Genomic DNA, 16,084 nt, shown 5'->3' on the forward strand with positions numbered 1-16,084 from the left:
TGCCGGTCTCGATGACAGCTTTGCATCACCCTTCGCTGTGAGCAGCAATACAGGCCGTGACCCCGCACCACGGGGGGACAAACAAAACGCCCTGCGCAATGCCGGGGCTGCTCAAGGGCAGCACCGGGGAGGTCGGTCAGGTCGCATCCCCCCCCCCTCAAGAGGGGACGCTGTCAAGGCGGCAGTCCCGCACCTCCTGGCAGGTCACCACGGTCCTTTTGGAGAAGACAGCCCCCCGGCCTGACACCAGCCCAATGCAGGGGAGGGGAAGCAGGAGTAGGGACGAGCTTAGGGCATCGTGTAGTACCCAGGCACCAAACAGCCTGAGGTCTTGCTGCCAAGGGCACTGCCAAGCTCGCCTTCCCTCAGCCCTTCTCCGCTGACTGCGGCCCCGAGTGATGCTTCAAGCCCTTAACAAAATCCAGGAGGTTACAAGACCCCGGTGAAGCTTTGGGTCGGCTGCCTCGTTTCCCCGGCTCGCAGAAATGCAGCTTTTCTCAGAGACGCCCCAGCCCTCCATCATTTGATGGGATTTGCCCCAGAAAATCCAAAGTTTCTTTAGCTGAGAACAGCGCAGAGACAGGATGAGCACAAAAGCCCCGTTTCCAAAGGGGCTCCTGCCTAAAAACCAACAGCTTTGAGACGAACGGAAAGCAGCAGAGTCGGGGCGAGCAATGGGCAAAGCAGAGCAAGGCAGGGTGGCCCAGACCCCCAGACCTCCCACAGAAACTCTCTGTAACCCCATGAGGGCTTTATAGCACCCCCAGACCGTCCAAGGGCCCCACGGGACCTGCGCACCCCCTGTGCACCCATGGGGCAGCTGAGCACGCGTGGACTCATCACCTCCCGCCCCGCATGCTGGCGGAGGTGACAGCGCCGGAGGAAGTCGAACAAAAACTCAATTCCGTGTAGAAACCATATGCAGTTGTCAAGGATCTTGTCAAAAAAGACCTTTTTGTTCTGTTTTTTTACTTCCCCCCCCCAAGCTCCGTCTGCTGCCGAGCGGCGGTAGGTTGTAGCTGATGGGGAAGAGCCGGAGGTGGGTGAAGCTTCTGCAGAGCCAGCCTGCATCTCCTCATCCCCCGAGCAAACTCAAGAAACCGGCCGCGCTTTCTGCCTGCCTCGTGGATGCTCCCGGGCCGCCGGCACAACCGGCGCGACCGCACGGTCCTGGACAGTATATGCCATGAAAACGCACAGCCCATGTGCTGTATTCACCATCGGCGCACAGCACAGAAGATCCGGGGGATCAGCCCTGCTGCGGGGTGGGTAAGTCTGATTTTATCACCGGAAAGCGAAATCACTCTTCAGCAGCACATCATCGCAGGTTTTGGAACACGTTCTCCCAATCCGGGCGCAAGCCCTGGGGCTGGGGGGGGGAGAGGGATTTTACACCCCCTGCCCCGCCAGGGACCATGTCTCCGATGTGGCCTCTCTCGTAGGACCTCGGTAATTCAGGCTGATGCCCACAAGGGAGAGATGGAAGAGGCTCCCACAGCCTCGAGTGTAACTCCACCGTGTACGTGCAGGAGGGATCAGGGGCTGGGACTCTTAACCCTGCTCCCTGAAACAGGGAGCCTCCAGCGGCACGGGTCAACTCTGCGCCCATAAAATCAGACTTACCCAGTTGTCCCAATACAGTTTCGTTGACTGATTTCCTTTTCTCTTTCTTCTCGGGACTATTTTTTCTACCATCTCTTCCTTTCGTTCTCGGGTCACTTTTCTTACCCTTTGTCTTCTTCCCAGTTTGTTCTGGCATTTTTTAGAAAAAAAGGAAAACTCCGTGTGAGACGAGGCATCCGGGATGCTGCGGTGAGCAAGTTCCCCTGGGGGACACCCCTGCGGTGGAGACCTGGACCAGACCTGCAAACAACTCCAAGCCAAAGGGAGAACAGCGGCCGCTTTTTGGCCAACTGTAGGCTAAGGTCTCTATAGGTTAAGAAAATCCGAATCCCGTAGGTTATATAAAAAAGAGGTTTGGGCCTTGGACGTGAACTTAGCATGGCTGCGTGAGCAGACCCACGGAAGGCAGGGGACTCGCTGGAGGCCCTGCAGCCACCCACGTGCCCTCCTGGACCAGGGCTTTGGGGTGAGGACCTGCGGGAGCAGCAGAAGGGAGTAACCCCGAACCCTGCTCAGACACCTTCCAGGAGACACGGGGACCTCCAAACCCGGCGGTGTGGCACCCCCATCACTGACAAGAGCATCTCCTGGAGGGATTCAGCTGCAAAGCCAGTTTGACAGCAATGCTACCGGCAGCGTTCTGAAGCAGACCTTGATTTGATTTGACCTTTCGGTGATAGTAACTGCTCACGCTCATACTGTGTGGGGGTGAAAAAAACCCCAAAGCTATAAAACTTAAGCAGTGTATCGAGCATAAGTAAATGGAGTAGGAAAGATGACCAGCATTGCCTATGGAAAGCCAGGGATATAACTCCTAGCTATGTAGACATTCAGCTAAAAATCAGTATTTCCTAAATGGCTTTGAACTTCTACTGGATTTATTCCTCTTGGGTAAACAGGACAAACACCCTATAAATAAGTACAACTTCTATTGCCAAGCAAAATACTTCAACAGTTTTTACTTACTCTGTTAGGTCATTCTCCCACAGAAGTCCATGCTAAAACTTCTATTAATTTTCAGAGGGGGAAGGATATTGCCCTTAAACCAAAATGTGGGTGGCTGATGGAAATGGAGGTGAGACATGCAGTTTCTCAGAGTCTGGCCCGCAGGTTGAACCTGCACAAGCTGTGCAGCCATCGGAGCAATGATTTTAAGAAACGAATCGGTTCATTGCGTTGGCCAGCAGCAGACCTGCAAACAGCCTCAGCAGAAAGGCTGCGGACTGGATGGGTCAGAGGGAATAACCTCTGTTCTCCCCGTGGTGCAGCAGTGGAAATGTACTGGGCGAGCAGGGGAGGGAATTCACATTGCACCTGCCTGAGTCTGGATAAACAGAGGATTTACAGTCCTGGGGTTGCCAAGCCAGGAACCCCTCCTGACCAAAGGACTCACTGAAAGAAAGAAAAGCAAAAGCAAAATTGGTATTTGCTACGTTCCTGCCAAATAACTGGAGAAATGCAGACAGATTTTTCACTTCGCTTACAAAATAAAAATCTAACTTTGTTTAGACAGCACAATGGGGCTAAAGAGAAACCCGAGCAGTACTTTTTGAAGAGGAACCTGTCAAAATAGTAGCCGTGTTTCAAAGCCAGACAGTGTTTACTTTCCACTCCATGCAAGAAAAATACAGGGGAGAGAGGTGGGTTCATTTTACATGGGCAGTTCTCACTGATTTTATTAAAAATCTCCTGCTCAAATGATCATTTGTCAGTGGGAAAAATAAACCCTCCAGTTTTGAGTTTTACGTGGGAGCCATTCCAAAAAAACCTTTGTGCCAAAACCATCTTTGGAATAACCCCAACAGATTTCAGTTGATGACTACCGTAACAGCAGTTAAAAACTGGCCTCACCCAGGCAAAATAATGCAGACTTATTCCTTTCTCCAAGAAACCCCACGCGTGCAGAGCAGCCCGGTCGGGAGCCGTGCAGAGGGGATGCTACAGGAACCGCCTCCCCGCTTTCAAACCAGTTACCGCTTCGTAATGATGCAAAATGCAGCAGTGCCTTATCCATAGCTTTGGACCCACGGGGTGCCAAGTATCTTTAGCTCTAAGTATCATCGACTGGCATCAAGGAGACTTAGCAAACGGATGGGTGTTGGGAGCACTTGGTAGGATCGGGGTCTATAATGGCGTGTGTTCGGGATGGACCGGGATGGGACAGCTAGGAGCTGAAGCAGAAAATAAGCACCAAACCGCTTTCTGCAGCTCTGCTATGTGCTGCCACGCACGGGCGGCACGGGCACGGCTGTGTAGCTGCTGCAGGAAGGGCAGCTGGAGGCTGAGCCCTTCTCTGGCCTCATTTACACCGACCGCCCCTCCGCGCCGTGCTGCCGATGGCCCCAGCGCTTGCTCCTGCCGTCGGGCAGGACCTGGAGATCAGCATGAGGGTTGTGTGCTGCATCGGGGAGGAGGTATGTACCGATGCCGTGCTCTTACCTGGACTACGACTGTCATGGATAACTGGGCCATCCTCTCTTCCCACATTTGGGATTGCAACTTATGGCCTGATGCTGCCTCCCGGCAAGGGAACTCCTCCTGAGCTCAGAACCTATGCACCAGTGCCGAAAAGCACTCGGGTCCCTAATGTGCCCTTGACATGGGAAGGACCCAGGTGCCCAAACCACCTGGAGATCCCAGGACCAAATTCCCGCAGCCAGGCCCTTTCCCTGGCAGCAGCGACTCACAGGAGCCAGCTCCCGGAGGCAGCAGCCCCTGCTCGGGCTCAACCTAAAAGCCCGTCCCAGGAGAGTCGAGCAGCTCAGCTCGGTCGGTTCAGAGCAGAAAACGAATTGGCGAACGCCAACCATTTGGGGCAGGAGAGAAGAGCATTTGTATGAAAATGCATGAAGCAATCCCACAGCCTGCACACCAATCACCGCCTGAGTCACCCTCTCACCGCAGGTTTGTCTCTGATCACTCACCTTTAGGCAGAACAAACATCACAGTAATGGCAGTGGTGCTTTTCCCCCGACTACACGGGTAACGTTTTCAGGAAGGGCAATTGCACAGCGCTGGCGCTCGGCGGTGCAGACAGCCCCGAAACGTGAGCGGCAGAGCCCCGACACAGCTCCCCCTCCCCAGCCGGCATCCCCACCCTGCCGGGGAGGGTCCCGGCTCACCCGCCCCAGCCCTCCCCAGGAGGAGCTGCCGACTCCCACCTCATCGCTGCATTAGAGAGGGGTGGGCACGCGCTGGAGGTTGGACTCCCCAAGGCATTTCGGGGAACGAATGTCCCCAGGGGCATTTCCAGCCGTCTAACGCCCCGTTTGCAAGGGAGGTGAGCTCAAAAAGCCTTCCTGGCAAACTACCCTGCGCCTGTCTCCTGAGAGCTGCAAATCCTAAACCAGGTTTGACCAGCTGAACTGAAGAGCATCACGACGTCCCCTGTGATCTCCCCCAAAACCCAGCACTCCCCGGATGATTCCTGCCCCTTTCCTGCAGAGCCCAGAACCAACAGCGCACAGCATCTGCTATCAGGATCCCACTTTGTTGCTCGTCTTTTGTCCTGGACCTCCCGCCTTGCCGCCCCAGCCAGCAGCATCGCTGCTGGGAGCACCGCCCGGCACAAATTTCCCGGGTGCCAGGGAATGGCTCTCAGGATGTGCAACGCGGGGTCTCCCGTTGGTGGGAACAGCCGGGAACACCATTTTGCCTGTGCCCAGGCTGGTGACCCGTACTGCTGGTTCAGCGAGGACGTACAAAGCAACACACAGTGTCACTGATCTCCGTCACAGGGACCGAGATTTACAGGTCCCACATTTCCCCGGAGCACGCCTTGGGGTCCCGGTCACCCCTGCCCCGTGCGGGCGCCTGCCTCTAGCCATCGAGAGGAATTTGCACAGACTCCGAGTCGCAAACGTCTCAAGGTATACATTTCTCAGCCTCCAAAACTTCAGTCAAAGGAAACTTTTGTCAAGGAAAGCTCAGCCCAGCCAGTTCCTGAAGAAACCCCAACCATGTGATGGCTTCAAACGCAACTCCAAAGCCACAAACACAACAACCATCAGAAGAGCCTGCCAAAGCACCAGATGCTGCTGCTGGAAAAACTGTGCTGCAGCCATGGGGTTTGGTCTGCGCTGCCACCGAAGGGAAAGGAGGAGGGAGCAGGAGCTGTGGGCTCCGGCACCGTTTGTGCAAAAGGAAAAAAAAATAGGACAGAAGGAAACCAACTTTATTTCAGTTCCTTAATAAAAGGAGCCAGAGGCTTCGCATGCAGTAGGCGTGACGTTCCCCACTATTAGGTATGTGGAGCAGAGAATTGCAGCTGCGCAGAGCTACAGGAGCTGGTCTCTAGGAGTAACAGACATCCCACCGGCAGCTTAACCTTCGATTCTTGACAGAGCCAGAGGCATCTGCAAAGAGTCCAAAGTGAGGGCTGCTGACCCGTGCCAAGGAGCCAGCTGCCGCGGATCAGCTCCAGCGTCAGCAGCCCCGTGCCCAGGGTTTGCCATCTCTTCCCAAACAGCTCCATCTCCACGGAAGTGGCTGAAACGCTGCCTTAGCATCACCACCTAACCAAACGCTTGGTCTTTCTGACTGATTCCCGTGGAGAGGAGGATCGAGAGGGATCTGTGAAAACAAGGAGCTCTGACACTCCGGTCACCCAGGGTATGGCTTTATTGTGTGTTTCTCAACAAAACCGGAGATGTGCGAAGAGCCAACATACGAACCTTAATGCTTAAATACCACTGCAGGGGAGGGGGCAGCTCTGGCTTCCTTGGGGTGGGGGGCTGAGGCGTGGGCACCAGGCTTTGGCTTCAGAGGATGGCAGGGACAGCGTCTGCGAGAACAAGCTCTGGTAAGCGGTACTGACCTGGGTAAAGATCTTTCTCAATAAGCTTCATCTGGAGATGGAAGATCTGCTCCTGGAGTTTACAAATGGTGTGTTTCATTTTCTCCCGTCTCGTCACCATGTAACAGAGATTTCTAACCTACAGAAACACAAGAAACAGTGTCCATTTTAGGCAGGCTCGAAGCAGGTCCCCTCAAGCTGTGTCGCTGCTTCTGCCGCCCAAGGAAATCCCCGCTCCCCGGGATTCGGTCCTCTTCATCTCACCATCCCCCACACTGCAAGAAAACTCCTACCAGGGCTCTCTGGATACGCCAGGACCAGAGTTTGATCCAAACTGTGTAATATGTATGGGAAAAAACACGCAGTGAATGATTCAAAGCCTAAATGTCTCTGTTCTGGCTCCAACAGCCAGGACCCCATGGGGGGCAAGGAGGGCTGGCCAGCTTCTCCAGCACGTGCACTGGGGATACAAAAGCCGTAAGGAAGCACGGTATCTCCAGAGATACGGTCTTGCTTACCCCAACAGCACGTCTCTCTTGTAGCACCAAGTCCCCTTGCAAAGCCCCGCAGATACCTGCCAACGTGCCTGGGGCACCCACCCCAAAGCAGAGCAGCCACCTCGGAAACCCCAAACATGGCTCCACCAGCCTCTGCCCCAGCCCCGGCGACAGCTCGGCCACCCACTGCTTCGGGCAGCAGTGAGCTGGGACCGTCCTGCCCGGGGGGCTGGGGCAGCCCCGGGTCCAAAGCCCTCCCCACGCAGGGGGCCACGTAAGGTGCCGCGTGTAGGGGAGTCTCTCTCTCTCCCCCCTGTCTTCTTCTGGACGTAAACAATAAGCAAGTTAATCTTTAACTTCTCCCATCAAAGGCCTGAATTCACAGGCAGGGTTTGCACTTTGGCATCAGTGCTTTCGAGGGCACAAATTCAGCCCGAGTTACACAGCACGCAGGGAGTCAAACGGGGCCGAGCGTGCTGCTGATCTGCTCCGATTAGTCAGGATTAACTTTCAGTACTTGTTGCAGCACATCCTTTAACTCTGCTGTTGATACACATCAGCGCACCAAGTGACCAAGACCCCCAAAATGGGAACAGCGCCAGGAGAAACAGGTAAATTGTTTTGTGCTCTTACCCAGGTACAGCAATGGTGTGGACACACAGGCTGCTTTAATCTCCTGTTAATTGTTCACAGACCTAACGAAGAAGTTAATGTCTCTAAAGGATTTGGAAAGTCTCGGAAGGGAAGATGCTGTAGAAGGAGCATTATAACATAGTTATGCAAAGCCCCAAGCATCCGAGTGCTGCGCTGAGCCCTCAGCCCAGCAGCTGCATCACGCATGTGCCTCGTTCACACTCGACATAGAAACCTGCACAAAAAAAATGCCAAATGCTAAGAGGTACGTTGGTCCCCTGGGTCAATAAGCCAGTTCTCATCCACAAATTGCTCCTTTTGCAGGGAGGGAGAGAGACCCTCTTCCTGCAGCCAGTGCAGGGAAGGGGCACAGCCGGGACGGAGCTGCAGGTATGAGGCTACCGACCTGCTGAAGGTCAGAGCCTTACAAAACTGCCTGTTGCCCTAAAGCAAATGCCAGGACAGAGAACAGAAAATGCAACAAAATATCCAGGTGATGCTGGCCCAGGTCAGCAGCCATGTACCGGTGCGGCTCCCCTGCCCCAAATCTGGCCAGCACCCTCCCCTCTGCACGGTTACTCACACTTGCTCCACATCTACCTGCAAATCACTGGTGCATTTTGCCCCGGCACAAGAAATTTTATTAACCAAGCGGGAAGCCCTAAATGCAAACAGCAAAGCACAAGACGTAAATGCTCGTGTGAGCTAGCGTAGCAGTGGTTAAACCCTGCTCCTCGCACGGGGTTGCTGACAAACACCTCCAGCAGCCCCAGACGACAGAGCTACCGTGTGATACCCGCTGGCATCTGCCTTGTGACGAATTTCGGTGCCAGGCTTTTCGCCCCGCGTAAGGGTGGCTGGAGAGCCGGGCTCTGTCACCATGGCTGCGGCGGGCATCGTGGCTTTCAGAGGAAATGGAGGGTTTCAGCTGCGAAACAGAAAATGCTAATGGCAGCTAACAGGATTTGACAGCGTTTACTCAGCTTCCTGATGCTCTGAAAGAGCAAAACTGCCTGTAGTAAGGTAAGGAGGAGGTGGCCTGAATGGAGGCACGGGCAGTAATGCGCGTGGGTATGTCCACGCTCACGCGTGACCCTGATGTCTCCGATTCCTCCCCCTCCTCGTCCTCAAAGCCCTCTCTGCGGAGGAAGGCTGGGGTATTTCCAGGCTTGGGGGACTGTCCCTAAACGGTCAGGAGCCTTTGTGCCTCTCGCAGTGGCAGAGCAAGCCAGGACCTCGTCCCACGCTTACCTGATGTCTGCCACCAAAGGCTGTGAAGGCAGCAGGACGACCTTGGCCACCCCCTAATGGCATCGGTCTTACCTAAGGACAATTTGGAAACACTTAGGAATACAGGAGAAAAAGCTGCTCTTTTTTTTTTTTAATCCCCTAGTACAGCGAGCTATATGCTGTATATTTTACTATGTTTTCTTTTTTTGTTCTGGATTAGAGACAACGTCAAACTAAAATTTCTTTATGAGGAAAACAACTGCCTCTGGCAACCTGCATCTCAAAGTGTTTGGCGGTATCTCTTCTCTATGATTTGATATTCCTGGAAGAAAACATTACTTGTGCTCTGCTCAGAGACTGCTGGTATTTACACACACTTACACAGATAAACACCACCCAGTGCTGTTTCCCCAAGCCAAGCTTAGATGCTGGTATGAAAGCCTGGAAACTATAGTTTTTTCTTAAAGCTCATTTAAACAACCAGTCCTTAGAAAGAGCTTCTAAAAAAACAAAAAGACGGCAAAGGAGGGTTAAAAAAGGTTAGAAAGAAACTGTATTAGGGGGGACTGTATTAGGATTCCCAGGCAATAGCTTTAATTTGCTGACACTGTGAAGTGCAGAAATTACAGTGGTTAAGAGATGGCAGAGGGAAACGCCATCACCCTGGCTGCCCCCGTCATCTGCCCCGCTGCTTCTGCCTCCCCAACTCTTGGATCCGGATACCATTATCAGCCCCCAAATCACAACCATTCCCGCCAGATTAATTGCTGAAAACACTAAAATAGCAACCTGATGCCCCGTGGACATCCTCTGAGAGCCACCCCTCCAGGCTGCTCTTCTCCGACCCCTATTTGATGTGATGCCTCACTATTTGCAAGTGAAATGGGGCGGCTGTGAGCGGTGCTGACAGACAGGATCAGATACCTGGGATGCGCTGGCAGCAATGGGATTTCAACCCGTATCACCCATCTGAGCACCGGACTTTGATCCGGCCAGTGTTTATTGTTCCCTGTCTTGGAAGAAAAGCAAACAAATGGCTCTTCCAGGGCCAGGCATTGAAACCTGGCAGCGAGTTGCTAAGCAGAGGCTGAACGCCGATGCGGAATGACCCCAGGAAGCCTAGAGGCAACCCTAGAAAATGAGAAATCTGGTAAAACCCGTAGTTTTGACACAAAGAAATCAAAGAGAAGCTGCCGTGTCACGTCTTTGAATTAGGCAGCTCCTGGAGCAAAGTGCTGTACCCAGAGATGCGCAGTCGTTCACTGCAGCCGCCAAAGTCAAGCTGGGAGCAAGTGGAAGCAGAGGGAGGTGGAGCAGCCTGGTTTAGATTTACAATATAGAGAAGCAGATGAGGGGAAAAAAGTGAGTTGAACTTGTCACCCTCGGATCCGGCAGCTGCAGCCTGTTGCCTACAGCTTGGTGCCGGAGACCCATTAATGGTGGCACCAGCCCAGCCCAACACAGAGATGGAAACATGATGCAGTAAAGGCAGCAGCAAAGGAGGGACAGGCTGGCAGAGCGATGGCAATGATGTACGCAGGGATGAAGGCCAATACAGCCACAGAAGAGATCAACAGCTTGAAATCCAATTGCTTTTACACAGGAGAAGGGTCTCAGGCTCCAAGACCCACACAGGAACCTGCAGTGAGGGACCAGGACAGGTTGGTCCAGAGCTGAAATCCCGCCTGGACATGAACACCCTGCTCACCTGCACCGCCTTTCTCCCCATGGGTTAAATTATGCCGCAGACCCACAGCAGCTTGGAGAGAGGGTTCAGGGATAAGCAGGGGCGGCATCACCGCCACCTTCGCCCCTCCCAGGGAGCAACATGTTCCCTGCAGCACCCTCCACCCCTCCGCACAGGGCACCACCTCCACCGGGTCAAAGCAATGCCATTTTCCTGCTTTCCTCCTTCCTTGCCTGCTCCCAGTGATCCCCTGGAGCCCTTTCATGGCTTTTGCACCCCAGGTGGGCTGTCAGGAGGGGACCCAAGCAGAGGCCATGGATTCACCCCTCTGGCAGGAGCAGGAGAGGGGGGACCAGGCAGGACTCGGGTTTTAAGCACAGGAGGAAAGGGAGCTTGGCCCCTGTGTGCCAGACTTGGCAGCCCTGCCCGTCCCCGTCCCACTGCTGCCCTGTGCTGTGCCCACGTGTCGTCCCCCCCCCAGCAGCAGCACTGCCGCACCCAGCACCCATCCCCTCCCTGGCCGCTCTCTGCCATCTCCCTCTGGGTGCTGTGCTTCTTCCCCTGTGCTTCCTCCCCTCGCTGCTTCTTGCTTTCGCCGCCCCTCCTCCTCTCCAGCCTCCCTCTGCCCCATCCCTGCTCCTTCCCTCCATCCAGCCATGACAGCCAAATCCGCAGGCAGGCAGCGCGGTGCGGCAGCCAGCACAGCCCCGGGGGCTCCGGCACCACTTTTGTACTGCTGCTCCACCGACGTTTGTTCTCCCCAAAAAAGCTGCCGTGGAGGCAGCTGCTCCCTCCCCCGTGCGAGCATGCCCCATGCCACGGGGAGCTGCGGGAGCCTGCATCCTCTGTCTGTGTCCTCCGGCACGGCTCGGCCCCCGCCGGCAGCTCCCCCAGGAGCCGACCCACATTTGGCTGCGGCAGGGCAGGGAATGCCCAGTCCCGCTGGCCCTGCAGCTCACTCCTGCCATTCATCCGTCTTTGATGTTTAATGTAAGTAAATAATGAAGTGTTCCTGTGCCTTGCTGCTGGAAAGCATCTGAGGGGCAGCACAGGATAATTTTGTGGTTTGAGACTATGAAGAGCTCGGTGGAGCAGCATCATCTGCCTCCCAGCCACCCAGCCCCACCAGTGCACCTCTCCCCGCAGACATTTGGTCTTTTGAACCCCCGGCTGAGACCACCACTAACTTATTTCACGAGCGTGTTTTGTCAGTCATGATACACCCACGCTGAGCAATGTTATTCTTCTGAGTAACGCTCTAGATGAAGGGACGCGACTGTTAGGGGAGTCGAACTGAGTCACCAGGGAACAGGGCTCATTCTGTCTACGGGCGCCAGCACACATTAAAGCAGCCCTGATGGAACATATGGGTGCACCACTGAAGGAAAAGCTGTACTCACCCTCTCCAGGTCTTGCCTGAGGTGCATGAAGAGCTTTAAGCGTCGGTAGAGAACGTCCTGTTCTTGCTGGGCCAAGTTGTCCACTTCATCAGTTTTTGGTGTCAGAAGCGGTTTGTTGGAATTTGCTTTCCTCTTCAGCTTCCAGTACTGGTATACAAAATCCACCAGCGATTCGCTTAAGTCAAGGTTCTCCGCCACCTCCGAAGGCTTCACAAGTTCATAGAAGTCCTCCTCCAGCTGCTGGAGCTTCTGCTTCCGCAGCGTGACCTTCTCCAAGTCCAGCTGGGCTTGGTCAGGCTCTGTCCGTGCCTCCTCAGGCAACTTGGTGGCACCAGTGCTGTGCTCAAGGCAGAAGGACTTGAACTTCACTTCGTCGTTGTCTGCTAGAATAGTCCGCATGTCGAGGTTGTGGTCGAAGGCGCAGGTGACGTGGAACGCAGTGACGCAGGCGGGCATGGAGCACTGCGGGGAGAAGGACAGGGCTTACGGCCAGGGCAAAGCACCATCGGTGGCAGGGACGCTTACCAACACAACGTGACCACAAGGCTCGAGCCTGGCTTGCTACAAAAACTGTGACACCCATCTGAGTGACAACACCTACCATGAAGTGATGGATGCTCCACTACAGGTACTCCCTATGGAGGAACACCTGTATTGCCCAAGTCTTACACACCCATGAGCCGGACACCCAAGCAGAAGAAACCCAGGGTTCACTAGATATCAGCAGGCACCCTCCCACCTTACCTGCTTTAATCCTTCTCTGCGACGGGCCCTGCTGATCTTTCACCTACCATAAACAGGAGCTTCCAATGGTTCTTCCAACAAGACTGGTCAACAGCCAAAGACAACAGCACGGGCCAACGGGATGCTCAAAGACCGTCACTGGATTTCTCCCGATGGAGAAATTTTCATCTGTATTTCACCCTTAAACTACTCCACTCTTTTACCACATCTAAAGCTAATATGCCATTTTTATTAAAAGCATACAGAACACGTCAATGTTTAGGAGTGAACACGGTATCTCAGAAGCAGCTAATGCTCCTGGAGCACGATGCCTTTCTCCTCTGGAAGTTCACAGCCTCTAATTAGCTCCATTAAAAAAGAAAAAAAAAAAAAAAAGGCAACTCAGCATATACAGAGCAAAACATCATGAAATGAACTTTTTAGAACTGGTACACTGGCTAGACTGTTGTCAAACTTGTATCAGATTAATTTTTTAACAATTTCCCTACCTTACCTCAGACTTAAATTACTTTGGATCCCACAGGCAACAAACCTCAGCCTGGTTTCCGACAGAGGAACCCCTCCAGCCAGCGCAGTGCTCGTGTCCACGTCAGCACCTTCTCCCCCTCTACTCATTAACTGGTTTTTAATGGCTCGGAGTGTCAGGTAATTATTTCAACCATAACCCATAAGAAATCAGTCTATTCCAGCTGCTAATGACCAGTTAAACTGCAATAATGAGACATTTTAAGTGGGCTATTACTGTAGGCACCATACTTCAGCATTTATAGAAGAATTGTTCTTGCGGGGGATGAAGATGCAGTCATGGCCTGAAGGACCAGGCAGAGGCACGTGAAATTTCCTGGATGTTGATGACAAACCATTTGGCACGTTGTAGTTTTACTGGGGCTCTGCTGCACTTTAATGCTCAAAAAGAAAAAAAACAATTCTGGTAGTGGTTGAGGAACAGAAGTTTTATGGCTTTTTATCTTCATCCCATCAGCCCTGAATTCCTGCTCAGTCACCCAGCGTGTGAACTCTTGACATTGCTGCTTTTAGATATTTTCCCTTGACTTTGTTTATGAATCTGCTGGTGCTTATGAAAGTGAAAGACTTGCGTGGCTGCCAGGGCCAAGAAAAGCATAGGCAAGCGGTGTCCAAGTCCTCCACTTCCAGGGCTCTCCAGGCCCTGCTCCAAAGCCTCCGAAACCAGCGGGAAGAGCTGGATGCAGCCCCGCCGCGGCCGAGCCCCGAGCTGTACTAGCACGGCTCCGGGCAGCGATGCTGGGCACTAACTCCTGCAGGCACCAAACACAAGCAGATTATTAACTCCTACCCCCCGCTTACCCTGTTTAAATATGGCCATTTGTTCCTAATTTCAGCCCGAAATCGCTTGTGACAATAGCCGATAGCTTGCAAAAATCAGCTCCCTCTGCTACGCTGCCGGCGCTTGCAGAGAGCCTGGCACCATGTGGGACCTGTCAGTGCTCCCCCACACCAGCCCGGTGCACCCATGGCGGCGGTGGGCAGCGGGCGCCTGCCCTGCCCATCCCACGGGACAAGCCCTGTCGCAGCCTCCCCCGCGGCTGAAGCACCGGATCCGTTCTCGAGTATTTATTTTTGGTAACGAAGGAGGGACAGAGGGAGCCCAGCCTGACTCGCAGTGTCCAGAGTTATTCGGTGCAGTCAGTATATCATGCACTGGCTTTTAAAGCGCAGGCGCTGACGCTTGCAGCCATGAGGCAAGCATTAATACAAGAAGGAGATGCAATGCTCTTTTAGGTTGGAAGCCTTTGCCAGCTGTAAGTGCCCATGATTGAGCTTTCTCCTCTGGTAGCCAAGATGGTTAATGGTGCTGCATGTTGCTACGGAGCTCCTGACGTACTCCTGACGTACTCCTGACGTACTCCTGACGTAATCCTGATGTACTCTTGATGTACTCCCGATACGCTCCATCCTGGCTGTTCTGGCATAACAGCTGGGGGTGCTTCAAACTACAGCATCCTTTTGTGCTGTTATGCACATAAATATCTACGGTGGAGAAAGTGGACACGGAGAACTGGCCGCCGTCTGTGAACTACGTGAGCTAAGGAAAGCCACGCAGCGATGTCCCCTCCCTCCTGTTTCTGTCACCGGCAGTAATATTTGCATTAGTGCCACGGTCGTGGCTTCTGCCAGGACAAGGGTGTGCGGGGCACCCGCTAACAGGAACGACCGTCACTCCACCTTAGGAATAAAGCAAAGCGAATGACACCCGTCCTGGATCTCTCCTCCGACAGATGGCAAGCAGCTCTTGTCAGAAACCGTGCCCAAAATGCAAATAGAAAATAATGAGGCAGCTCGGCTGACAGGGCAAGAAAGGAAGGTACCTGGTCGGCTGTGGCTACCCAGGGACCTTGCATAAACCGACAATAAAAACATATTGATCCATCCCAGAACGGCGCTGGAATGTCGCCGGTCTTCGTGGGAGGGAGGGATCTGCCATGCAGAGTAAACCGGGCTCAAAAGACTGGCGCAGTCCTCAAGTCTGCTTCGTTATCGATCGTGCTTCGTTATCTCACAGCACCTTTCATTCAAGGATTTCAGCACACTTTGCTTATCCAGGCAAATCCATCCCCAAACGGAATTCCGAGAGAGAGGGTGAAAACTGCACCAGGGATTAATCTGGGCTGTTAATTAGTCCTCAAACCACTCTTACTGGGAAGAAAGAGAGGGATGATTTTATTTGCCAAGGAAATTCAAACAGAAGTTTACCAGCGTCCAGAGGTGCTCTGCTGCAGTTTGGGGCCGGAGGGGAAGGAAGCGGCTCCTCCAACAGAACTGCGAGCGGAACTCAGGAAGGAAAAATTAATTACCGGTGCTGAACTCCGGCCAAGCCATCAGCCACGACACTTCTGCATCCTTACAAAAACTACGGTGTGATTTTTAGTGACCACAGATGGTCTGGATCCTGGTAGCGCTTCTCAGCCGAAATAGGCAATTTCAGCATCGCGGACATCCTCGGAGGATGCGGGGCTGAGGCAGAGGATGGCGTGGGGGCTTGCACGGTGCACGCATACGGCTCTTCCCCTGATGTCAAGCTGTACGTTTTCAGGGCTACAGGCACTATCGGACAACAGCTCCGGGAATCACCACCCCAGTTATCCCAGTGGATGGGGACCAGTGGCACAAGCAGTTCAACGGGAGCGGGCAGCAGCGGGCAGAGGAGCAATAATGAACGAGTGAGTGGTGGAGGACACTTCCCAGGGCTTTTTCTCCAAAAAACAACAACAAAAAGAAAGCTGGAAGATGATGACAGCAAAAGATCGTGCCCTTTGGAGAAGCCTGCCAGCAGTTAACAGAGACCTGGCATTCTGCACTGCATTGAAAGGCTTTGGTGAGCTCTTCCAGTTGCTCTGAGAAGCGAGAAGGGAGTTGGTGAGGAGGGAGCTGGGTCCAAGCAAGCGCAGCTGGGACTCGGGCTGTGCCGGAGCCTGCCTCCCCCCACTCTCTTTTC

The 16,084-nt window shown here is 53.7% G+C and overlaps 1 protein-coding gene across 2 annotated transcripts in view; it reads right to left on the minus strand.

Annotated features, from left to right (window-relative positions):
• The window catches only part of JADE2 (jade family PHD finger 2), an 81,757-nt gene that overhangs the window by 3,774 nt on the left and 61,899 nt on the right, over positions 1 to 16,084 (minus strand). Inside the window, exons 10-12 of one of the 2 annotated variants that reach the window (XM_009322713.1) lie at positions 11,866 to 12,327; positions 6,440 to 6,557; positions 1,624 to 1,752 (exon numbers count right to left, since the gene is read on the minus strand). In XM_009322713.1, coding sequence (XP_009320988.1) covers positions 1,624 to 1,752; positions 6,440 to 6,557; positions 11,866 to 12,327 — 709 coding nt within the window. The remainder of the gene's footprint in view (positions 1 to 1,623; positions 1,753 to 6,439; positions 6,558 to 11,865; positions 12,328 to 16,084) is intronic. The other variant, XM_009322714.1, reaches the window with a different exon arrangement.

Source organism: Pygoscelis adeliae, unplaced genomic scaffold (genome assembly GCF_000699105.1).
Source record: "Pygoscelis adeliae isolate BGI_AS28 unplaced genomic scaffold, ASM69910v1 Scaffold34, whole genome shotgun sequence".
NCBI lineage: Eukaryota > Metazoa > Chordata > Aves > Sphenisciformes > Spheniscidae > Pygoscelis > Pygoscelis adeliae.